The following is a 25,805-nucleotide window of genomic DNA, read 5'->3' as shown; positions in this document are numbered from 1 at the left end:
GTGCTGGGATGCCTGGCTTCAACTTGGAGGTTGCCCAGGAGTGAGCACCTCACAGGGAAAAGCCAGGAGGGGTTCCACAGTGGTATGTGTACAGCGCCTTGAGACCCTAACGGGTGAGCAGTGTGCTATACAAGTACGAAGTTTACAAATGTAAGTAATCTTGAATAAAGTTCAGGCAGGCTCAGAGAAGCGAATAACCTGTGCAAGTGAACGTATGTAACAGGTATACTAATGTAAATACTTAGCTAACCCCTGCAAAATCCAAGACAGAGGTATTTGGCATTACCTGTGTTAATGCAGAATAGGACAATGTGGTGACCGAGAAAAAACAATAACACACATATACATCACCCACAGAGTTGGAACATACACACATCCTAATAATCACAGAGTTAAAATACATTCAAAATGCAGATCATTTCTTTGTCACCTGCTCCTTTCGGCCCTTTCTGTGTTCCTCGTATAAAGGCAGGCATCGACGAATAACCTTTAGGCCCACATGCTTCAGTTACCACTCTGGGCAATGATTTACCAGCCTGCGTGTGCCACACGAACAAAGGAAACCACAAACAACTTGGACCAGTGAAGCACATGTTGTTTTACAAGTTATGAATGTTTAACTCATTAGCTTTATGATTGAGTCCCATCTGCGCAGTTAGTCATTTATAAGTCAGGAAATAAAAATGTGTTATACCTTTGAAGTCTGTCAATCAAGGATCGGGTCTAGCACAAGAATTGATTAGTCAAGCCTCTCACCTTGCATGTCACCCCGACTGCACCCACAAAATTTAAACCCACATGCCTGCCCTTGCAACCCATCATCACCCCCTCAAAAGAAAGAACCAGAGCAGGAAATAATTTTAGGTTTTGTGTACATGTCCTGTTTGGCCCTGGTCCGTAAGCCTTTTGTACTCAACTGATTAGGTTAATGATCATTTTTTTCTTTACTTTAAATTTATGGGTATAGCATGGCCGTCATAAATGTTAGATCAGCAAATTAAAAATGGAGGTCATGCATCACAATGCACACACACATATTGGTGGCCATCTTGGAATGGGTTATTTTCAAAAGAACTCATGTCAAAATTGCAGGGAATGCATGTGTTTCCATGCAGCCAATTAAAAAGCATTGGCAAAGCCTACAGCTCAGACTTTTGCAGCCGAGACCTATTAACTTTGCCAATGCTTTTTGTTAAGTGTGCTCCCACTTCAGCAAGTTCTTTAAGGGTAGGTCAAGGCCGGACTGACCATACCGGTCATTTCACTGGGGGGCTGGAAGGGTGAGGGCCACTTTTGTTACTGGGAGGACGTTTCTTATGGGCAAGCGCAAAGCGCTCCATCCATTCTGTAATCTCTCTTTGGGCTTCAAACCACGCCCATGTCACGTCAGTCACTTACATTGGTTTGTGGGCTTGCCTTTTAAAATCCGCTTGCTTTCATTTGTGAAAAGGCATACATATGTCATGCCTTTTCCGGTGTTTAGCCCACCTACACAGCACCAGTAAACTACTAAAAACATACGAGGCTCGATGTTTTCAGCCTGGGGTCCAGACTACTTTATCTGTTTATTTTCCGCACAGCGCGATTGTGCTGCATTTTACATAGTGAGATCGTGCTGCGTTTTTTTCTTTACAACGCTAATAGCTCTTACTCAAGCAAATGCGAGACCCGTTGCATTGAAAATGCTTGTTTAGCAGTGCCGCAGTTTTAAAAGAACTTCAGAGTTCCTTGTATATCCTACAGCTTTCAGGCAACAATAAAAGTGCCAAGATAACTCTGGTGATTAATGTACCTGCTGGAGAGGGATCAGAGTTTTGTTTAGTAGCAGTGTTGAGTCATCTCAGGTAGCGCGGAGTGTTAAAATGCCTGCTGTAAAGAACATGAACTATGTAAATTACAGAACAGTATTGTATGTGTATAGCTCAGTGGGCTATTGCTTTTGTCACAGAGGTCCTTTTGTTACTTTGCAGTTCATAATTTACAGTCATAATCTAGCGCTGTGGGCTACGTACTGCCATCAAGGAGCTGCATGCAAACTACATTGTACAGGTTAGAAAGTTATGTTTTTTCCCCAGTCTTTTATATTCTAATTTTGCTAAAAAGGGTTTGTTTGGGTAGAAATAAATTATTAGTGAAGTCAATCCTAACCACTGTGTTACGCTCTGAATCCTGAGTTTATGATTCCCCAGACCAAGCACTTTTACAAAATGGCTACCAGTTTGGCTGACGTGTGAATCCTACACCTTCTAGTCCCCTTTGTCTTATATAACATTTTCTATACACTGTTTTACACATGTATGATTTATTGTCTATATGTGTCTGTGATGTAAAGTGCTCCACACCTTAAGGTTGTCAGAGAGGCAATATAAAACAGATGAAATGCATGTGAAAATGGAGTTTTGGAGAGATGAGAGGCACGGTTAGAGGGTAATGGTGAGGGAATCATTGAAGAGCCCCAATAAAGAGTGTTGTATCCTGGTGCTCTGTAAGGTCATCATTTACTATGCTTTAAAAACTAATACAATTGAATATATAATGAAAAATGTGTTTCAGGACGCACCGTTTTGCCATTTTTTACCAAATGTTCTTCAGGGGAGAAGCCCTCCAAGCCCCAGGCTCGCTTTGCACTCTGTAAGGGCTGGTCTGACAAAATCTGCCCGGCCCTGGAGTGAGTCGGTATTTTCTGCCTAGGTTCCCTTTCACTAATGCATTGCCTCTAAATTCGAGGCAATGCTGTAAATTTCCTCGGCTGCTTCGAAGACAGCCTGCCAAATTCTGTTGCTTAATAGCGATTGTTGAAGAGAGTGATGAAGTACAAATTCGCTTGCTTCCAGAATATGATGCATCCAATCAAGGGAGAAAGTAAGTGCCTGACTCAATTGACTATTTGATTCCACTGACATTTGGTTTTCAGAGACCACTTGTATGTACCTGTCGATTCATCAGCCTACGCGTGAGGCTAAAATCAAAGATACTTGAGGTAATGTGCAGAGGATGAGAGCAGTCATGATGGAGTCTCCTTTTGGTCGAATTGTATGATGTGATTTGCAGAGTCAATGCAACCACTCGTGAATCAGTGGATTCCTATTAAGGGGCATGATTTTTTTATTTTCAATATAAGGCATACAATTGCGTAATCACTTCACTAATAAAGTAAACGAAACTCATGAACATTTTAGCATCATTAGGTTTTTGTTAACATGCGAGTCTTTAACAAACAATAATTCAGAAAAGTTGTTTGGCAGAGGAGCAGTCTCAAGTATTTTTTAAATAAACTGTTCAGTCTAGGAAAGTCAATATGTCCCTTTTTTTTAATTCTCTTCAGTAGAGCTTGTCAGGTTAATATCAAATAACAATGTAGCGTTGTACACAAATTGTTTACATCTAGGCTCTGCCTGTATTCACTCAAACGTTTCGTCTTTGTAACTAATGTTTTTATTTTTAATAGAAAAAGAAAAAACGAAACCCCAAAAGCAGAGAGAAGAAGAACTAATTCAGAAGATCCAAAAACTGGTGCAAAAACGCGATTTTCTTGTAGATGATGCTGAGGTGGAAAGGTTAAGGTAAGAAAGGCAGAGCTTTGTAAGGGTCCTTGATCAATGTGACGTGGAAAGGCGATTTTCATAAGCAGAGCACTTCGCTGTCTATTAGAATGAGTTCTTAGATTAACCAAGTGATATTCAGTGCAGCGAAGTGGCCTCTATGTAACAATTAGACCTGAGCAAAATTTTAATTATGCTGGTGAAATTCAAATAATTTGAGGAATTTCGCATTGTGCTTGTTTCAGGAAATTCCCAATATTACCCCATTATGCCACTTTGCATAAATACACCTCATTCTCAGCAAAAGGTCACAGCGAACTGCTCCATTCGAGCTAAAATTTTACAGCAAATGCACGGGAACAGAACAAAAGTGTTTGTTGTTTGCGGTGCTTTTGTTTCAATGCGTTGTTGCAACTAAAATTGACGTAACTGCATTTTGTGCTAAAATTAATGCAAAATGATGAATTTGCATTTCACTTTATTTTTGCGGACATTTCACATAATCAAGCAGAAGCAAATTAAGCAAATTTTGCACACCCCTAGTAAGAATACTTTGTGATTTAAAAAAAACTGCACACACGAAAGTAGTTATCCTTAAAGGGTTAATTGATTGCACTTAATGAATTATGTGAGATTGAGCATGGCATTGTTTCTACGGCTTCCACCTTATCTGTAAAGGCATTTAGGCATTTACAATTTTTCCAATTTACTCATTGACTTTTCAATAAGAAAGCAACACACATCACATCCATCACAGTAGATCCAATACAGTAGACATGGTAGCTATTATCTTAAAGAGATTGACAATAGTTCATGGGGGGGGGGGGGTCATGGCTAATGAGGCAAAGATGGCGGACGCGCTCTGAAGACGCTCCGCAGTACCGCCCTGTTATCAGACTCAGTTCTGGGCTTTGTCAGCCATCCAGCATCAGGGCCTTTTCTCCAAGACAGACGGACCGAGAGCTACCATTTTTTTTTTAAACACAACTTTATTGCATTAGTATATCGCATGTCCATTTTTACAGTTAAGAGTATTGTAAAATGGTACTACATTACATGCAGTTTACATGATTTATAGGTCGTTTTTGTTTTCGTTTATCAAGTTTGGAATCCTAAATGCAATGTTGACAACTAGGAAACACAGAGGTGCCCCTCCCACCCCATCTGCTTCCGCCTGCTGTGTTGTCTAATAGTAATGGTATGTGTTTCGAGGATCTCAGTGAGCCATGTTGACGTGACCTAAGAATCCCGTTCATATGTGCTCGTTCTGGTGGGGTATCTAGCATTTGATGAACAGCCGTGGGCCCGCTAAGCTTCGGGGTTATATTGGGGGCTATTAAGGTGGTTTTAGAAAAGCGATAATGTAGGATTGTGTCCGGTTTTTCCGTGAGGGGAGGGGAACTATGCGACCTAGTAGGCCACATCATATTCCTCCTGATCACAAAATGCTTCCAATAAGGCATCCCACTGCATTGAGATTGGTCTTTTGCAAAGTCCTGTACATTTTGCGACGTATAGCTGCGCTTACGGCCTGTCCCCATTGTGTAACTTCATCACGCCATTGAGTTAGTGATGGTGTTCGACGAGATTTCCAGTGTCTGGTTAGGAGGCGCTTTGCTAAAAGGACAGCTAGATCTATGAAGCGCGTCGTGACTTTGGAGCTGGGAGATCTAGGAAAGAGGCCCAGAATACAATGTTCTGCTGTGTACCAATGAGTTTTGCCTGTTAGTTTGTGAAGCACTTCCCCTACTTCCGACTAGTATACAGTGAGTGTAGGGCATGTCCACATCATATGTATGAAGTCTGCGTCTGTGAGATGGCACTGGGGGCAATGCACCATGGCCACAGGAAACATCAGATTGAGCCTGCAAAGTGTAAAGGATGCACAATGCAATATAAACAAGCATTTACAATGCAACGGGTCTCGCGTTTGCTCATGTTAGAGCTGATCGCATTGTAAACTCCTAACCCGACTTTTCACCTATCGGGCAAAAGTGCATTTATGTACGTAACCCGAAAAAGTGAAATTAACTATGTAAAGCGCTCAACTTCTGCCCAGCGAGATCGGGCTCGTAAATTAGAGAAAAAGAAGTCCACGAGCCCGATGGAAAACAGCGAGCCTCGCATGTTTTCTGTACTTGGTTGCTGCGCTCGAGGAGGGCTAGCCACCGGAAAAGGCATGACGTGTGCATGCCTTCCACTAATGAAAGCAAGCAGATTTTATTAGGCAAGCCCACAAACCAATAAAAAACACTGACGTGAAGTTGACAGGGCTCTGAGCCCTTTTCTAAATACTAAAGCGTCTCACTGCGATACGCATGCGTGGGCGCATGCAACGCAGGCTCGACCCTAAAAATTGTATAAACTTAAATCCTGTGTTGCGTGAGAGTGTCTTAGAATGACGCCACATTCTTTATTTGTAAACTCTCTGTGTATATCCGCTTCCCATTTCGACTTCAGCAAGTCGAGTGGTGTTTGGAGGTGTGCTCATGGACCTCGGTATAACCTGGGTGCCTGCCATGTCCCATGGCGTGTAGAGCCTGCAGTAGTTCAATTGTTCGTGGTTCTGTCCCTTCGGGTACCCAGTATTTACAAACATAATCCGTTACGCCGGCATGGGTAAGGAACTTTATATCAGGGAGCCCGTGGGTTTGTATGGAGGCCAGGTGTAGCATTAGGATGCCCTCTTGGAAGAGGTCCCCCAGTGTTCGAGGTTCATCAGGTTCCCAAAGGCTCAGCATAAGAGCTGACAGAGTGCCTATAGATGTTGGCATTCAGCACAGCGGTACATTGGGTGCACAAGGATCTGATGAGTTTGTGTACCGTATTGCCACCTTCCAGTATGTAAGGGCCATGCTCAGCAGGAGATTAGAATTTGTAATGGGTACAGCCGGGCCCGGACATAACAGTTGGTGTAACCGCCCACGTCGGAGCGTGTCCCTAGAGAAGCCTACCTCTTCCAAGTTGCTGCCCGCCAGCCAATATGAGAGCCATTGCAATTGACCTGCTATGCAATAGGCTTAGAAATCTGGAGCTCCCAGGCCACCCTCATCTGCTGGTCTCTGCAGCTTCGTAAGACTCACTCTCCGTCCCCCCCTTAAAATCAGGACTATTAGTATGGAATCAATAGTCTTAAATGTTTGAGCAGGACCAGAAGGCTACCTGCGATCTGGCTCCTGCAATAGCTTTGTGTAGGTTGCCTGCCAGTATGTCAGGTTGGCCTCTATATATGTAGATGCCGAGGTATCGAAAGCAGGTTGGAGCTATCTTAAGGTGGAGGGTTCAGAGGTGCACAGTCGGATCTGCGTATGTATCATTAAAGGAGAATGCATATGATTTATCAGCATTGATTCGTAGACCCAAGAGGTTGCCGAATTTCACTAATATGTCTGCAGCCAAGGCCAGGTTGGCTCTTAGGTCCCTATAGTATAGGATCATATCATCTGCATAGAGAGATATTGCATGGACCGTGTGCTGCATTGTGATGCTCTACCTGTTCTCTGTGCGCCGGATGGTATGTGCCAAGGGTTCCAGCACCAGCACAAATAAGAGTGGGGATAGGGGCATCCTTGTCTGGTCCCCCTGGCAATATTGTAGGTGGGTGAGATGAGACGTCCCGTTCGAGCCCTCGCAGTAGGTTCATATACAATAGCCATACCCACTTAGGATACTACTCTGGTATCCCGAACACTGCTAGGGCTGCTAACATGTAGCTCCAAAACCACTTTGGTCTGTAAGGAGCAAACGAGGAAGGAGGGGGAGTAAACGGGCTGCCAGATTCTTCCTGAGAATTTTGTATTCTGTGTTTAATAAGGATATTGGTCTGTAGGATGATATGTCACCTGGTGATCAGCCGGGTTTTAAAAGAGAGGTCACCAACGCTTCTCGGGTGGTCTGGGGGAGAATACCAGCTGTAAAGGAAGCATTATATAGCTTCTCCAGTTCTGGGATCAATTTATGCGCGTAAGTGGAATACAATTCCACTGGTAGGCCGTCTGGACCCGGTGTTTTATTGCGGGCAAGGATTTTGATGGCTTCACGTTTTTCTTGAGAGGAAATTGGAGCTTTGAGGGATTCCTTTTCTGATGCCCGTACTTTTAGTAGGGTATTCTGGTCCAGGAACCACGCCAGTTGTGCACGATCAGGAAGAGCGGTTGCGGGATACAGAGGTGCATAATATTTCTGGAACGCTGTATTGATGACAGCTTGGGTCACTGCGGTTTTCCCAGAGGGGGTTTGTACAGCTAGGATGGCCATTAGTGATTGTTCGGGGCGTATCAGCCTAGCTAAGAGTGTCCCGGCCCTGTCGGCTTCAGTGTGCCGTTTCTGTGTATATTCCTTGCATTCAATTATTCTGAGGCATTCCAAGAGGTCTGCATAGGTCATGTTAGCTTCCTGTAGCTGTGGTTCATTTCCCTGGTCAAGCGAAGCCAGCCTTTGGAGCTTTCATAGGCTGTTTTTCACTCGTGTGATTTCTCGTAGAACTTCCTTCCTGGCTCCCACTATTGTGCTAACGGCTGCCCTCCTGATGCTAACTTTAAGTGCTTCCCATTCGGTCAGCCGTGTGGATATAGCGCCTTCGTTTTCTTGGGAATATGAATCGATCGTATTGGTGAGCTTGGCGCGAAACACTGCATCTTCCAAGTGGGCGGGCTGGAGGCGTCACGTTGGGATCAGGGTAGAGGCATTTCACCATGTTAAGGTAATTTCCAGTGGGTTGTGGTCAGACAGTGTTTTGCCTAAGTATGTCGCATGTGTGATCTGTGGCACCAAAGGGGTGGAGCAGAGGAACCTGTCCAGGTGGGAGTGTAGGGAGTGTGGGGGCAAGTAGAATGAGTATTCTCTGTAATTACTGTTGCGGTTGTGCCATACGTCAACAAGCCCCCCATTTCTGTACCCATTGTTTTAACATTTTGGCTTGCTTAGTCGGGCCGCTGTTGGTAGGAGGGGTGAGAGCGCTCTAAGTGGATATCTAGTACTGCATTCCAGTCCTCACCCAAGATCCAGGGGATATGTACCCAATCCGCTAACATGGATGTGAGATGTACAAAACATTTATCCTGATCTTGATTAGGGGCATACAAACACCCAAACACCGCTGGCACCTCGTCCAAACACCCCCTTAGGAAGACATAACAGCCTTGTGTATCAATTCTTGAATGAAGTATCTGCAGTGGTACCCCAGCTCGCACCCAGATCGTGGCTCCTCGAGCAGAAGCAGAGTATGAAGTAGAGAAGCCCTGACTTCTCCACTTCCGGCACAACTTTTGAGTCTCTGAGTTTGTGAGATGCGTTTCCTGAAGGTCAGCTATGTGAATGTTGCGTCTGTGCATTTGTGCTAATATTCTGTGTCGTTTGTAAAGAGAGCCTAATCTCCGTATATTCCATGTGAGTATATTGTAACAATTCAGGCGCTTGTTCATCATGTGTGTTGTAGATTGTGTTGGAAGTGTCGCTCAAATTTGGTATCAGTACTCTCCATACCCATAATAATGGCAGCAGTGGCTAAACATATAAACAACTTCCCCAATACTCGACCATTAGAATTCCTATAACAAAATATAAAGTCAACAATAACGTCTACGCCTGCGCTTCTGGGAGCCATTATCCAACTGCACAGCAAGTAACATGCACAGTGGGTGTTCAAGGAACCTTCACTGGACGAGGACCCCGGCTATCATGTCGCAGGATGACGTATAGGCTATAACTATGGCCTCATTGAGCCTCCCTTCCTGGGCTCCAGCTAAAGCCCTGTTGACCAGGATGTTGACCATGGACCATAGCGTGATGTTGTTGGGTATTTCCCAGTGTTGATGGGCACATCACATCTAGAGTCAAGTGCACGGAGGTAATCTCCTTTAGTGTTCGGTCAAGGATACAATGATGCAGAGGAGCGCAAGAGTAGGCCATTGTTCACCTATATCAACCCAATAATTCATTTGCGGACTATGGTGTCATTGTTCGGAACAGAGCTACGCTACCATCTGTGTCCGAATCCGAGATGCTGCCTCGGGACGAACCTGATGCGGACAGGGGAGAATCCGAGTCCTGAAGGGCTGCAGCCAAGCGGATGGCTTCACATTGACTTTCCAGGACCTGTTGGGGAGTTGGAGCTCCCCCTGTGTGAGTTTCCATATGCTTACTTCTTAGCCTCCTCTTGTGTGAGTGGTTTAGCTGTGCCGGCGGACATTTTTGCTGAATGTGCCCATGAGAATCTGAATAGTGAAGGTCCTGCCAGTCCCGAGCAGTCTCCGGGGTCTCAAAGAAATGTGCACGACGGTCGTGGATAATTTTCAATTTGGCAGGGAAAATTAAAGTGTACAAGAGAGCGATGATGCGCAATTGCTGCTTTACTGCATAGAATGAGGAGCATTGCCGTTGTACTGCTAGCGTGAAGTCTGGGAATAGTGAGACCTTCACTCCGTTAATGGTCAGCGCCACTCTCTCACAAGCTTCCTGGAGCAAATGGTCCCTGTAGTTGAGTATTTGTGCCACTATGGGCCTGGGAGGGGCCCCAGGATTGGGCGCCTCTTCGGCACTCTGTGTGCTCTTTCACCGTGAAGAGGTCCAAGAGGCACTTTGGGGCTACCACAGTTCGGAGCCACGTTTCTATGTATTGAGTGGGCTGGGGTCCTTCCAGGCCTTCTGTTAGACCCACGATCTGAACGTTGTTCCTGCGTGCTCGGCCTTCCGCATCTTCTGCTCTGGATTGGAGTTGACTCACTTGTTTCTGTAGCTGTGACACCAGAGCTTTCTGCTCTGTCATCTTGGGTGTTAAGGTGGAGAGAGACTGTTCGGTGTCTTTGACTCTGTCTGCCAATTTTGGCTGATCATCCTTGAGAAAGGTGAGAACTGTGGTGATGGCCCTGAGCTGTTGCTATAGAGCCATCCTGGAGTTGCGTATTTCTTGTAAGATGATATCCAGTTTATCTGTGATGGGTGGTATCCCAGTGGGGGGCACATAGTCGACCAATGCCCTTGTAGAAGAACCCTCAAAAGGAGAAGAGAGTTTGTAAGCTCATATGTCTAACTGTATTTGTTTGGTTCTTGTGCGCCCCATTGTGCGCTTTTAGAGGTGGTCTCGACAGCACAGAGCAGTTTATGAGCTTGGTTGATACTGGTGGGGTGTGGCTGACAAAACAAAGGTCGAGAGCTGTAGTTTACTGTGACCGCCCACTTCAGTAATATCACTAGGTCAGGGGGGCCAATATCGCCACCATTGCAACACAACTTCAGGTAGATTTTGTCCAGAGGGCTGGCAAAGAGTACCAACTACCAGCGGCAGCGCTGCTACACCGCCAGTATGGCAACTCACAATAATGGCAATCCCCGGCATTCTCTGTCCCAGTCCCTGCAATTCTAGGCTTCTTACTGGGCTCTATGTCCATAGGCAAGGCAGAGAGGCAGAGGGCAGCAAGCCCCTTCCCAGCAGCTATCGCCAGCTCAGGCCAGGCCCACAGCCACAATCGGGCTCAGCCACGGAGCCAGCGACAGCACAGACGACACCTTGGGGCCACTGACACAGCGCACAAGCCAAGGGTCAAAGTTTCACAGTAGTGGATTCTCTCCTCCCATGGGGACCCCAGTGGGTGATCACTCGGCAGAGGGCCTCATCCGACTCCACCTGGACCAGGTAGATCTCCTCGCTCATGGGACCGGGGGGGAGCCAACCCAGGTGCACAATGTCTCGCCACTCTCTAGGCGCCCTCCGCCACTCACCTTGCGGCCCTCTCAATGGCGGCCCACCGGTCAGATCATGTCCCCGCAAAATGGCTGTCAGCCCTGGAGCAGGCCAGGCCGCTATGTCCTCGCGGCACCCGGTCACTACCCTGGTCTGGTGCGCCCACTGCGTCTCTGCCTCCAGCCCAGAGATGAAGTGCACCCACCAGGGGGCCAGGGCCGATCGCCGGCCTCCGCTCCTCCAGATGCACAGGGCTCACCTGATGCCGGCTGCGTCCAGGCATGCAGCAGCCCACCGTCCGCCACCGCCCACCACCGGCTCACGATGCTGGTGGGCAGCCGGGAGGAAAGGAGGGCTCAGGGCAGCAGAATCACTGGGAGCCTGCTCATTTTCACCCAGATGTAGGGCCTTGGAACTCCTCGGCAACAGGCCCGCCAGCTTAGGAGGCTTGAACCCCCCCACCCACCAAAAGCTACCATGCAGTGTAATCTGCGACTCCCGGCAGACCTGGGAGGCCAGGAGCCAGTGCCTGGCCTGCACCTGCATGGCGGCATTGGACTGCCTGCCAGTGGGGTGCCACCAGTCCCTACCTGAAGGAAACCATCCCACCACCGCCCACCAAAGTCCTTGACCTGACCTGTGACACAGTAGAGATAAGACGCTCAGCTTCCGCCATTGCAGACCGGCGCACTGGGGCAGAGCGGTCAGCAGAGGACTCTGGAGACCACAAGAGAGGCAAGTCTGCCCAGAAGCTACTGCTGGCAATTCGCCTGTCAGTTGGGAGGCAGGGGCTGGAATAGGCCTGAGTAATATGTCGCCGGCGATACATTGGTGAAAGCTAGACTCGGGGGCTGCAATCCAGCCTAGGCCTTGTACTGCGCTCACCATCAGACGTTGCCCAGTCGACACCCCAGCCCGCTGTGTGAACTAATTTAACCTGTACCAGCAGACGCCAGATATACAGCGTCTGCCGCATTGAACCGGAGTGTCACCACATAGCAGTTGAGAGATACCTCTGGCAGCCACAACTAAAGCAGATCCACCTATGAACGGCTACCAGCGGAGTGCAGTTTGGGTGAGCTATGCGGGCTGCGGCGGGCCTAGGAGATACACCACTGGTAAGACATTGGTGGTACTTGGGCTCGGGAGACAAGGCCAGGCTTAAGCACCATGCTATGCTTGTCCCAGTCATTGCACTTGATGACCCAGGAAAAAAATTGCAATCCCGCCAGCCTGGGCCCCTGCGAGATACTAGCTACATCATGCTGTTTTCAGGTGTTGGGCCCGCAGTGCAACCGAACGCAACTCATGCAAGTCCATTAATGCCTTTCTTCACTTGGGGTGGCTCCTACGAGCCACACACCTAAATTTAGGCCCGGAATTGACTATGGAGATAGACAGAACAACTCTGCTGTTAGGGGCTCACGCAGTGCCTATGTGACTGTGATGCAAAGTTGAGCACACCCTGCTGTGTGGAGGCCTCCGGGACACTATTCTTACTGATGCTCACAACAGGTGATACTATGAGGTTCATTGGACCTTTTCCAACGCAATAATATCAACCCCACCCTACACTCAACATCTGCCTGATGACATACATCTCCATTGTGAGACCCCACGGACCGCCTGCACAACACAAGTGCTGTTTCCGGTGGGACCATCTGGGAGTAAAGGTCTCATGCCTACGTCGTAGGGCGGGCCTGCTACTCTAGGGAATGAAGTTGATACCCACTGTGGGAGCCTTTAACCTGTCCAAGTGACAACTGCACAACTGCTGACTTCCATTGAACCAGTCTTACAGCTTACTCATCACTCAGACTTAAGTGCGGCGCCTTTGTGGAGACAGGTTGGCCAGTGAGGCCTCCAAAACCGCACCTTCATCTACAAATGGGCTGACCTGGGCTGCTTGTGCTGCGGTGTACTTATTAACCTGAGTTGCCGGCAAGTGGGCCCTGTCACGCAGTGCTGCCTGTGCGCAACCTGGATGATTGCAACCCTGGTGGTACTAGAATTAGTCGACTATGCCCGACTGACCTGTGCTCCTCCTCGCACTCCCAAGCCTCACCTTAAAAGATGGTGGCCACATCAGACAAGCGGGATTGTACCGACTGTCCCGCCACGCTAGGAGACAAAAAAGGATGCCAGTCCCCTGGAATGAAGAGCCCTTTCCGCTGTCATGGTGTCAAAGGATGCCGTACTTGCGGCAAGTGAACAATTCAGGATCTCTCTAGAAGACAAGATCGATACAGTTGCGATGAATCTCACCTTCGTGCATGCAGATCATCGGAGACTTGCAGACAAGGTGATGGCAACAGAACAAATCCTTGAGACACTGCAACCAAAACCCCACAGCATGGAATCCTCCCTACAAACTCTATCAAAATGAGTACAAATACTGGAAAGGTGGGCCAAGGACCCAGAAGGGCCCAAAAGGGCAATCCCGGCCTTATAAGATTCACTTAGTGGATCTTTCTGTGGGTGCCAAGGGACAGGACCTGATGCAATATGTGGAATCCTGGCTGTAGGACCTCTTTCCCCCTGCTGCTCTTTCGCAATTATTTTCAGTTGAGAGAGCCCATCGGGTTCCAACACGTAAACCACTACCTGGCTCAAACCCTTTCCGGGTGTTCAACCGGTTTCTGCATTACCCGGACAAAGACTCGGTGTTGAGAAAAATACTGCAACTATCCGAAGTGAAGGTGGACATTGCAGTTCAGCAACACCAGAGCTCCTTCCTCACAGTTTAACTCTGTCTACGTGAACTAGAAATACGTTACGCACTCCTCTTTCTGGCACGACTACGGGTCATGGCAGGAGTACTACACACTTCTTCACCACCCCAGAAGACGCATGGAACTGGTGAGAGGGTCTGGTTTTCAAGCTACCAATTTAAAACACCATGACAGCGGAAAGGGCTCTTCATTCCAGGGGACTGGCATCAGCAGCGAGGTACCCGGCCACAGCCCCAACAGATCTCTCAGGCGGCCTCGGATCTGGAGCAAATGATCGCAGAACACCATCAGGCGCTGAAACAAGCCGCTGCCATCACAGATACACCACACTGCTCCAGTCCAGACGTAGAGGACTCTCGCTCATCTAGCTCAGTTGCCACCTGGCCCTATAGACAAGACTCACAGCCCCCACCAGGCATTACCCGACAAACAGCGGACAACATAATTTAATGTTCCCCGCTTGTGGCTCCTGGATGTTGTCTCCCACCCTGCTGCTACAAACGTGCGGGGGCCATGCTGGCTAAACTGCTCCACCATCACTGAAGCTCCTCCTATGGTTCACAAGACTCCACAACTTACACATATCTGCAGTACACTATCATCATGCCTGGACACTCGTCCCTAGATACTGGCATTCGGCTCCGGGGCCTACATCGCCTACATGTGCTGCTAACAATGGATAGATACCCACACCACTCCAATACAGATATGGTGATCCCCGCATGCAGAATCAAACTCTCCCTCTCTTTCACCCCGTATTGGAAGCCTACTTGCCTCCCAAACACTATGGTTTGAGCAGACCCTTGTTTTTGTGCATTGCTCTTTTGGCATTAACTATGTTAACAGTTATTTACATTGTTGTTTACTTCCCTTATTATAAGATGCTTTTACTTAGGCAACCCATGTCTGCTCCCATTGCCACTACTCTCATGCTTATTTGCTCTGACACCAGGCTGTACAGGCAGTGAACCAATAGCGATACAACCCATTACCCACATTAAAGTACTGACTTGGAAAATGCGTGGCATCCATACCCCTGCCCATCGATATGCTATCTATTCCTATCTCAGGTGTCAGACCACACACATTGTCCTATCACAAGAATCCCACCTGATGCACATAGAGACGGACAAACTCCAGCAATGCAGACTACTCCTCCTATGCCCGAGAGGCACTGTTTTTGTTTTTTAAAAAAAATCTGTTTATTAGCTTTATCAATATGCTGTAACATGCAAGCTTACATCAACATTAGGATAACATATTTGAGCAATTATTTGTTGACTGAATAAGCACATCTGACAAAGGTAGACATTAGAGCGGCTGATAGCTAATCCTTCAATCGGATTGTTTAACCACTCCTACCAGAGCTTGCGTAAAACAGGATTGAGTAACCTACCAACGCTGATGAAAAAGTCCATACAATGGAAACACGGAGCTCATAGGTAAATTTAAATGCATCAAATACCACAGTGTCATTTTAATCTGCTCCTAAAGATTAGTGTGTTCGTACAACATTATGCTTGCAAATATTTACCCTTAAGCAAACCACAAATGACAATAAGAACATAAACAAACTTTGGAGGACTATTTCTACGAGCAGTAGGCTGAGGTTGAAGCGTGTCGTCGTGGGCACGGGAACCCCCCTATTCTGTTCATTCGTAACAACATAGGGCGGAAACTTGCACAGACCACAGATACCCATCACCAGTATAAACCGCAGCCACAGCCCCAGTGCCGAGGTCAGACCGGCTGCTCAGACTCAGGCATCCACCCTCTCCCGCTCCTGAGTCAGGAGCAGATGCTCGTGCACTCCGGCAGTCAGACCAACTCTTCCACCTCCAAGCCCTGCCCCAGACCACGCAGGCATACCACCATCGCCTCCCTATCTGACAATGGATACTTGCGCAGTCCCAGCACATCTTCCCTTACTAACGCCACTCCTTCCGCATTGGCCCAAACCTCAAATGAATATCTCCAGGCCCGCTCAGCTGGCGGGTCAGGTGACTTCCACCTACAAGTTATCAGTCTCCTGGCCGTTATCAAACCCAGATCCAAAAATCTAGCTGCAGCTTTATGCCGCGTGTCCCTGGGAAATAGGCCCAGCACACAAGTCTCCCAGGTGAACGGAACTGGTCGCGACGTGCACTCCGATAGGCAACCCACCACTGCCCCCCAAAAGCGGCGCAAGGATGGACAGGCCCATAGCATATGAATCATGTCTGCATCAATGTGAGAACAGTGGGGACAGGCCGCATCGCGGCGAGCAAAGTATTTGTTCACTCGGGAGGGAGTGAGGTATGCCCTGTGTATGATATAGAATTGGATCAACCGAAATCTGGAGTTACGGGGTACATTAACATGGCCAGAGAGAACTGATTTCCATTGCGTATCTGTGAATGAGGTGATCGCGTCTCCATCCCAAGCTGCACGCAGTGTATCGCATTCTAGGGCTGTGTGCAAGCGCAGCGCCTCAGTAAACCATCTAATCAGGTGCCGTCCCTGCCCCATCACTTGTATGTACTGTACTAACAGGTGCGTGGGAGGAGCATTAGACAAGTCGCCCCACTTAGATGTTAAAGACCGCAGCAGTGAATTATACAGCAGAAACTGCCCTGCAGGAAGGCCCAACTCCTGTACCAACACAGGAAACGATATCAGTTTACCATCGTCATAGAGGTCACCCAGTGTATGCAACTCTACTGCATGCCACTCACGCAGCTCAGGCCCTGACGTGACTCTAGAGCCACGGAGAGTGCCTAGCAACGCTAACGCTGGCGCAAATGGAACTGACCCCCCGGCAAGGCGCAAGGACCTACGATAACAGCTAGAAGCTACCTTAAGAAATAACTGCCTCGGCAATGCCCCACGTGTTAGGGGGTGAAATAAATGCGATACTTGCATGAGGGACCAAGGTCCTTCCGTAGTCGCAGTGTCGGCAAGGTGCAGGCCCGCCAGCCATTTGGACACCCATTGGATCTAAGAGGCCAAATAGTAATGCTCCAGATTAGGGACCGATAGGCCGCCCCTCTCCAGTGGCAAAAACTGTTTTCTTAGCGCAACTCTGCAGCGTCCCCCATTCCAAATAAAGTTCCTCAATGTAGATTCCACACTCTTGAAAAAACTAGGAGGAATATAGTGCGGGATGTTAGTAAAGTAATATAATAGGCATGGCAAGACTACCATTTTTAGCATTGCTATCCTTCCCGCCACCGACAGCGGCAGTGTCTGCCAGAAAGCCATCTGGGATTTGATTGAGGATACCGCCCTCTTAAGGTTCCCATGAATTAGGTCTTCCTTATGATGATAAATGCGGATGCCTAGATAACGGAATGTATGGGCCTGCCAAGAAACCGAACTCTCAGAGAAACGAAGTTCTGGGTTTGGGAGCGTGGGGTCAAAAGGGAAAAGGCATGATTTGGACCAATTAACCCTGAGGCCAGATAACGAGGCAAACTGTTGCAACAGAGTCCCAACCTCTAATGGGATTTGCAAAATATCCCTAAAATACAACAAAAGATCATCAGCGTATAGCGATACCACCTGCATGCCATCCCCCAGAGAAATACCCCAACCGGAACCCTTGTCACGCAGGACTGCTGCCAGTGGCTCCATGGCAAGGGAGAACAGCAGTGGGGAAAGGGGGCAACCTTGCCTTGCACCTCTGCACACATTGATTGGCTCTGATATAACGCGCCCCATCTTAACCCGGACCTGAGGTTTAGTCTATAGCAGTTTAACAATACGAATAAAAAGGGGCCTGATGCCAAACCGTTGCAGGACCTTGAAGAGGTAAGGCCACTCTAAGGAATCAAAAGCCTTCTCCAGGTCAAGGACAAGACATCCCGCCTGTGGCCAATCTTGTCTCGCGTAGTGCATGACACGGAACAGCCGCCTTATATTGTACGATGTATCTCTTGCCGGTACGAACCCATTTTGGTCTGAGTTCACTAGGCCCGGCGTTATAGGCGCTAGACGCATTGCTAGGATTTTGGCCAATACTTTATAGTCTGAGTTGAGCATAGCGAGAGGGCGGTATGAGCCAAGCTCCACCGGATCCTTGTCAGGCTTAGGAAGGGACACCAGCAATGCCTCCCTCTGAGATGCCGTCAAGTATCCCCTTTGCACCGCCTCCACATAGACTTGAAGAAGCATGGGAGCAAGGATTAAGATAAACGCCCTGTAAAAGTCGGCCGGTAAACCGTCCGGACCCGGCGTCCGGCCAGACACCAACTCACGAATGCTGGCCTGTATCTCAGTAAGGTCAAGAGGCTCCTCAAGCGCACTTCTCTGGTCGGCCGACAGACATGGAAGTTCCACCTCAGAGAGAAACTCTTCATACGAGCGTTCAGGAGAAGCCACAACTGAGGCATACAGCGTCTTATAGTGTTGCGTAAACGCAGAATGTATTTCCCCAGATGTATGCAGCAAACGACCGGCCTCCGAGCGAACCTCCATAATCGGGCTATGGTCGCGATGACCTCTAATCAACCAGGCCAGAAGTTTGGCCAACCTGTCTGCTGAGTCGTGCGTTCTCGCCGAGTGAGCAGTGTAATTTAAGCGACGCAGCCGTTCAAGCAGAGATAAGCGTTCGGCACGGGCCCTGGATAGCAAAGCCACCTCTGCGAAACCACGAGTAGCTTCCCACTCTGGGCGCAGTGTCTCCCGCTCTATATTAACAATGTCCTGCTCGATCAAGCGCCCTTAAATTCCACTGAGCCCCCAAGCAGTGATCACGGATAAAGACTTTGAAAGCGTCCCACTCCAACAGACCCGTAGAGGCCGTACCCTCGTTATGCTCGAAAAATTCAGGGATCGCCACTTCTAGCGATGCTTTAAAGGCAGCGTCCTCCAGTAGCTCAGGTCTGACCTTTCAGGTAGGGACAGCTGAGGGGCAGACATCCCCGCCCAAGCGTACAATCTGTGGGTTATGATCCGAGTGCGTGTGTCCCAGATAGTCCACATCTATAACCGCAGAGGTCAGATTCGGCATGCAGAGTATTCTATCAAGTCGCACATGTAGGGAGTGCAGGGCTGAGTAATATGAGTAAACTCTGTCTGCGGCATTACGCTGTCACCATACATCTATCAGGTGCCAGTGTTGGGTCCTGTTAACCAATCCGCGCGCAGCCGCCACAGTAGGCGATGTAGGCAGTGGGGGAAAGGAACGATCCAAGTCAGTATCTAGCACACTATTGAAGTCCCCCCCAGTAACCAGGGGTAGTCGCTCCAACCCGATAATTGATGGGACAGAGTGTGCAGAAAGGAAGTTTGATCTACATTTGGAGCGTAAATAGAGCCTAGCACTATGGCCCGACCCGCAAGCTGCCCACGAACCAGGGCAAATCTCCCTTGCGGATCTATGATCTGATCCTCAGCTACAAAGGGGACACCCGGCTTAATCCAGATCTGTGCTCCCCTAGCATAAGTGGAGTGGCCTGTCGCATATAATTGCCGCTGCAAGCGAGGAAGCTCTGATAGCGCCAAGTGAGTCTCCTGCAAGAAGGCAAGGTGGACCGAGTGTCTTCTAAGATATAAATATATGGAATACCTGCGCCTAGGCATATGTATGCCGCGCACATTCCAAGTGAGTGCAATATATGAAGTCATGGCGGCCTTAGTTTAGTTTGCTCGCATTTCACACATCCCGCCCTTAAGCATAATGCTGCGCGCACAGTGACAGGCTCCCAGCGCCCAGACCGACAACCCATGTAAAGCCTCCAACATAACCAGAACAAATCCAATACCATCAGAGCAGATGAACAACTGGTCCCCGCCCAAACCCTGCAACTTGAACCTTCAACAACATAATCACACATGATAATTCTCCAACAGTAGGAGAGTGGGGTAGGCCAGAACACACAGGGAAACAAGCGAGCACTAAACCAGTCAGCCCGTCTAGAGTGGATAACAGAAGTGGGGGGCCAGGGGCGGATCGGGCTTTTAAACTGTGAACTGAGATGAGTACAACACCAGTAAATGCTGCACAGTCTGCCTATATAACACCTCATGCCTGGCAGCCTGTCCATCAGTCAGCGCGCACTAAGTATCATGCCAACTCTGTACATCGGGTCCTCCATTTTCAGCAGACAAGGAGTTACATCATTTCCGGTCCATCCAAATATGCCACAGCAGGGCCTAGAAGAGGTCGTCCGCCGTGGCAGGAGTCACAGTCGGGCATTCTGGAAAACCCAACTCTGAAATCCGGTCCGGCGTGGCAGGGCGGTCACTGGGAAGCTGTGAGAGTTCAGTTTCTGATTCCGACACCCCCGGTGGGGTGCTGATCGCTGCCACCGATTGCAGCACCTCGCACCGCTCCTGTGTGAGCTGTTCCAGATCAGGAGCATGTGCCGCGGCGCTCACACTATTCCGCCTGCGGCCACGCCTCACCTGGCCGCGCTTGCTCTTTGACACCGGTGGGTTCCTCTCCACCGCACGGCCCGAAGCACGGCCCGTTGACTCCAGCCAGTCCCACGCTGCCTTTGTCGTGATGAAGAAGTGAGATTTGTTCTCAGCTATGATGCGGAGTTTGGCTGGAAATAGTAAGGAGTACTCCAGGCGCAGCTCCCTAAGTCTACGCTTCAAGGGCAGGTAGGAAACCCGGTCCTGCTGTACGGCCAGAGTGTAGTCCAGGAACAGCATTATTTGGGCATCGTCCACTCGAGGCGGCGAGGAGGATCTCACAGTTTTGAGAATAATGTCTCGATCCGCATAATGGAGGAAGCAAATTATGAAGGGATGGGGGCCGCTGCCCGGAGGCCTGGGCCTCGTGGGGACTCGATGAGCCCGTTCCACAGAAAAAAAGGGAGTCAGTGCACCTTCCGGCAATAGCCCCTTAAGCCAGTTCTCAGAGTAGGCCACCGCATTCCGGCCCTCGGGGGCCCTCCGGCAAACCAACCACTCATATATTTTTTCACCTGGTGCGGCCCTCCGCGTCCTCCACACGACGCTCCAGCTCCGCCACTCGTGCCAGAGCATCCCCCATGTTGGCCTCCAAGCGAGACGCCACCGGCACCAGTTCATCCACTCTCGCCTCTATCACACCTGTCTTGTCCGCCAGGCTGCGGTGGTCAGCGTGTAGCAGGACAAGGTCACTGGCCACCTTGTCAATCTTGACTTTCAGAGATGTGCGAGCCCGCTCCAGCGAGTCACTGATGCACTCCACTGCAGCTAACACGGCATCCAGTTTTTGGCTGTCCTGCGCTGCGGCGTCTTGCGACTTCCCAGCTCCAGTGCCAGAGTGAAGGCGACCCGTCCCTGCCATGACCAAAGTTTATACGGGCTCCTAATTGGCGCCACTCCACACACTGAACGACTTGCTACCAGCAGCTTGAGCCAAAAGCCCCCCGATGTGCCCAATCAGCACAGAAGGACCAGGACAGGAGATTAATGCAGCAAATACGGCAGTCGCGTAGTAATGTGGGGCCTTCAAGTCCATTCCAGGGCCCTCTCAATCAGCCACCTCGACGGCACAGCTAACCAGCACCATGAGCCCGCAGGGATCGACTCCTCGCCACCAGCTCCACCACCAGCAGCAACTCCGCCATCGAACCCCTACTAGCGTTCACCGGGCATATGCCACTCCAATCCACTGAATCCGCTTCTGCGCCCCCAGAACGGCGCCGGGCAGCAGCACGAGCAGCCCAACCATTAGCTCCAGGCCCCCAGCACATCAGTCAAACTTCTCCATCAGGGGCAGACAACTCCGGCCCGGCTACGTGGCTGGGAGGCCCGGCTCTTCCCTCCGGGGTTTAACACTTTGCCCGGGAAGCCACTCCTCCCCTCCACACTCCTCTCAGCTCCTCTCCTGCTTTGGAGGGGTATCAGCCCCCCAGACCATCAGTCAAACTTCTCCGTCGGGGCAGGCAAACTCCGGCCTGGCCACGTGGCCGGGAGGCCCGTCTCTTCCCTCCGGGGCTTAACACTTTGCCCGGAAGGCTGCTCCTCCCCTCCACACTCCTCTCAGCTCCTCTCCTGCTTTGGAGGAGCACCGGCAGCCCAGACGGCCCCTTTCAGTGGGCCCCAGCAACCAGGCCCCTCGGCGCTTCGATCCCACGCCACTACGGGGCCGCGCCCGCCGCTCGGCCGAGTCCGGCAGGCCGCAGACCTCCGTGAGCCCGGGCTGTCACCACTCCACACTGCCTCCGAGAACTGGCGCCCAGGATCGCTTCGACCCGGGGAGCCGCAACAGCTCAGCTCCCCCACTGGTTGGGCACCGCCGGCCCGCAAGCCCCCGTACGCCGCCGGATAAGCCGGGCGAGACGCAGAGCTCATCTAGCTCGCGTCTGCCATGTTCGACGGCTTGGCCACGCCCCTTCCCGAGAGGCCCTGATATGGATTCAACCCGGGGTTCCATTTGTAAGGGAGGAATAGGTGATAGATCCTGAGGGGCGATATGTATTAGTTAAGGGACGTTTAGAGAGCAGACGCATCCTCATCGGCAGCATATATGCCCCTAATGCAGACCAAGCCCCTTTCCTACGTAAACTTTGCAAAGTACTATCCCACGGAAGTGGACTGCCTTGACTTATGGGGGGTGACTTTAATCATGTTTTAGACATGACACTAGACCGCACATTTCCCCCGCTGCCCCGCACTGCTGCATCCTATAGAGCCCTCGTCCTTGCAGCTTGGCTGCGTAATGATAGAGGGAAGAATGGGATGCATCGTGTAGAGACCCTCAAAGACCCCAGACTGAGGTGCAGACATTTCAGGTTAGAGATGGTTTTAAACCTATGTAATCAGTGACAGGCCCAACATGAAAACAAATATACATGCTGAGGTTCAACAAATACTAGCAAGTCACATTTTACTTCAGTTTCAGGAAACATCTGTGGTTAGTACAGATAAGCATTGTACCAAATAGGTCACAAATTGGTCACCACAACCTTAATTTGATAGGGGACTGGCCCAAGATTCACCAATCACATAGGGGCCCACTTCCCCCCTAAAGCGCTGTGGCATTTCACACTATGTACACAGAATGAGAATCCAGGTCTCTCATCCTGCTCTAGAACATATAGGCCCTCATTGCAACCCTGGCAGTCAGTGCTAAAGTGGCAGTAATACCGCCAACAGACCGGCGGAAAACAAATGGAATCACGACCATGGCGGAAACCGCCAACACAGACAGCCACTTTAACACACCGACCGCCACGGCGGTAGAAACAAACACCACAGCGGTAACCGCCAACAGACAGGCGGAACACAATGTACCGCCCACTGTATTACAAGTCACCAATCCACCAGCTTTTCCGGGGCGGTACCAACACCAACAAAAGCACGGCAGAAACAGGACTTGGAACGGAAACCACTCACCTCTCGACACCCAACGAGGAGCCAGGACACCATGGAGCCCGAACTACAGGTGTTACCAATGTTGGTTTACCTCCTCTTCTACCAGGAACATCAAAGACAGTGGCGACGACCACGGTGAGTACTGCACCTAGCACACAGGGGAGGGGGAGGAAAAAGAGAGTGACACACACGCAACACGCAACACCCCCAACCCAACCTTCACCCCCAACACCATACACACAAATACATGCATTAACATAACATATACACCCCATTACCCTCTGGAAGAACGCAAGGACCAAATTAAATGATTGTAACAAGTGTAATCATCGAAAATCCAGATAGGCCAACATGTCTGTAAAAGATCAATATATACAAATTTGTACAGTAACTACACAAGTCCGGGTAGTGTTCCAGTCAATGTCCGTGGACAGGTGGTCCCAAAATGCATGGGCGAAGCCCACACATGATACCTGCCTCAAAACGGAGAGAACACTGCTGGGGCATCACAAACAGTTAGGAGCACACCTGCCTAACATCCCAGCAAATAATCTGCCCCATTGCATCATGATAAATGTAGTTTCCTCAAAAAACGAACTCAGTTACTTTTAAATATTTCACCTCTAAATAGGTGCAGCCTTTGCTGTGCATCTCTGGACACATGTGTTTCTGGGTTAATCCCTTCTTCAGCAGAGAACAAGTTTGCGGGGTGCTGGAAATGCTGCCATTAATCATCCGGTTTCAATACCTCTTCACTGGCATGCTCCAGAGCTCGTCAGCCCAGTGGCTCAAGGGAGCCTTTTTAAAGTCACAAACAGTTAGGAGCACACCTGCCTAACATCCCAGCAAATAATCTGCCCCATTGCATCATGATAAATGTAGTTTCCTCAAAAAACGAACTCAGTTACTTTTAAATATTTCACCTCTAAATAGGTGCAGCCTTTGCTGTGCATCTCTGGACACGTGTTTCTGGGTTAATCCCTTCTTCAGCAGAGAACAAGTTTGCGGGGTGCTGGAAATGCTGCCATTAATCATCCGGTTTCAATACCTCTTCACTGGCATGCTCCAGAGCTCGTCAGCCCAGTGGCTCAAGGGAGCCTTTTTAAAGTCACAAATAGTTAGGAGCACACCTGCCTAACATCCCAGCAAATAATCTGCCCCATTGCATCATGATAAATGTAGTTTCCTCAAAAAACGAACTCAGTTACTTTTAAATATTTCACCTCTAAATAGGTGCAGCCTTTGCTGTGCATCTCTGGACACATGTGTTTCTGGGTTAATCCCTTCTTCAGCAGAGAACAAGTTTGCGGGGTGCTGGAAATGCTGTCATTAATCATCCGGTTTCAATACCTCTTCACTGGCATGCTCCAGAGCTCGTCAGCCCAGTGGCTCAAGGGAGCCTTTTTAAAGTCACAAACAGTTAGGAGCGCACCTGCCTAACATCCCAGCAAATAATCTGCCCCATTGCATCATGATAAATGTAGTTTCCTCAAAAAACGAACTCAGTTACTTTTAAATATTTCACCTCTAAATAGGTGCGGAAACTACATTTATCATGATGCAATGGGGCAGATTATTTGCTGGGATGTTAGGCAGGTGTGCTCCTAACTGTTTGTGACTTTAAAAAGGCTCCCTTGAGCCACTGGGCTGACGAGCTCTGGAGCAGGCACCGGCATGCCAGTGAAGAGGTATTGAAACCGGATGATTAATGGCAGCATTTCCAGCACCCCGCAAATTTGTTCTCTGCTGAAGAAGGGCTTAACCCAGAAACACATGTGTCCAGAGATGCACAGCAAAGGCTGCACCTATTTAGAGGTGAAATATTTAAAAGTAACTGAGTTCGTTTTTTGAGGAAACTACATTTATCATGATGCAATGGGGCAGATTATTTGCTGGGATGTTAGGCAGGTGTGCTCCTAACTGTTTGTGACTGCTGGGGCATCAGGTCGAAAAAAAACAGGCACCTCAGGGAGAAGGGGAGGGGGGGCACCTCAGCCGGATGATGGGACGACGCTACTGCTCCACGAGGGGGCTCCATGCCCACTGCTTGGTCCTGGGAAGTGCAAGGCCACAGTCTCTCAAGTCTCTCAAGTGGGTGGTTTGCCCACTGCTTGCTCCTGGGGAGTGCAAGGCCACAGTCTCTCAAGTGGATGGCTTCTCCACTGCTTGGTCCTGGGGAGTGCAATGCCACAGTCTCTCAAGTCTCTCAAGTGGGTGGTTTGCCTGCTGCGTGCTCCTGGGGAGTGCAAGGCCACAGTCTCTCAAGTGGATGGCTTCTCCACTGGTTCTGGAGGGGGCTTTGCGCCCAGGGTTCTTCATCCTGCCAAGGACTGGGTGAGTGGATGTTTTTCTCCACTGGTTCTGGAGGGGGCTTTGTGCCCAGAGTGCTTCATCCTGCCAAGGACTGGGTGAGTGGATGTTTTTCTCCACTGGTTCTGGAGGGGGCTTTGTGCCCAGAGTGCTTCATCCTGTCAAGGACTGGGTGAGTGGATGTTTTCTCCACTGGTTCTGGAGGGGCCATGGTGCCCAGAGTGCTGCACATGGTGTGCAGCAGTT

At 49.6% G+C, this 25,805-nt stretch overlaps 1 protein-coding gene across 1 annotated transcript in view; it reads left to right on the top strand.

Moving 5' to 3' along the window:
* BMERB1 (bMERB domain containing 1) overlaps positions 1–25,805 on the top strand; it is a 652,653-nt gene that overhangs the window by 567,224 nt on the left and 59,624 nt on the right. Inside the window, exon 4 of the mRNA XM_069210218.1 lies at positions 3,449–3,563. Coding sequence (XP_069066319.1) covers positions 3,449–3,563 — 115 coding nt within the window. The remainder of the gene's footprint in view (positions 1–3,448; positions 3,564–25,805) is intronic.

Source organism: Pleurodeles waltl, chromosome 10 (genome assembly GCF_031143425.1).
Source record: "Pleurodeles waltl isolate 20211129_DDA chromosome 10, aPleWal1.hap1.20221129, whole genome shotgun sequence".
Classification (NCBI taxonomy): Eukaryota; Metazoa; Chordata; class Amphibia; order Caudata; family Salamandridae; genus Pleurodeles; species Pleurodeles waltl.
This window is presented reverse-complemented; position numbering and strand designations above follow the sequence as displayed.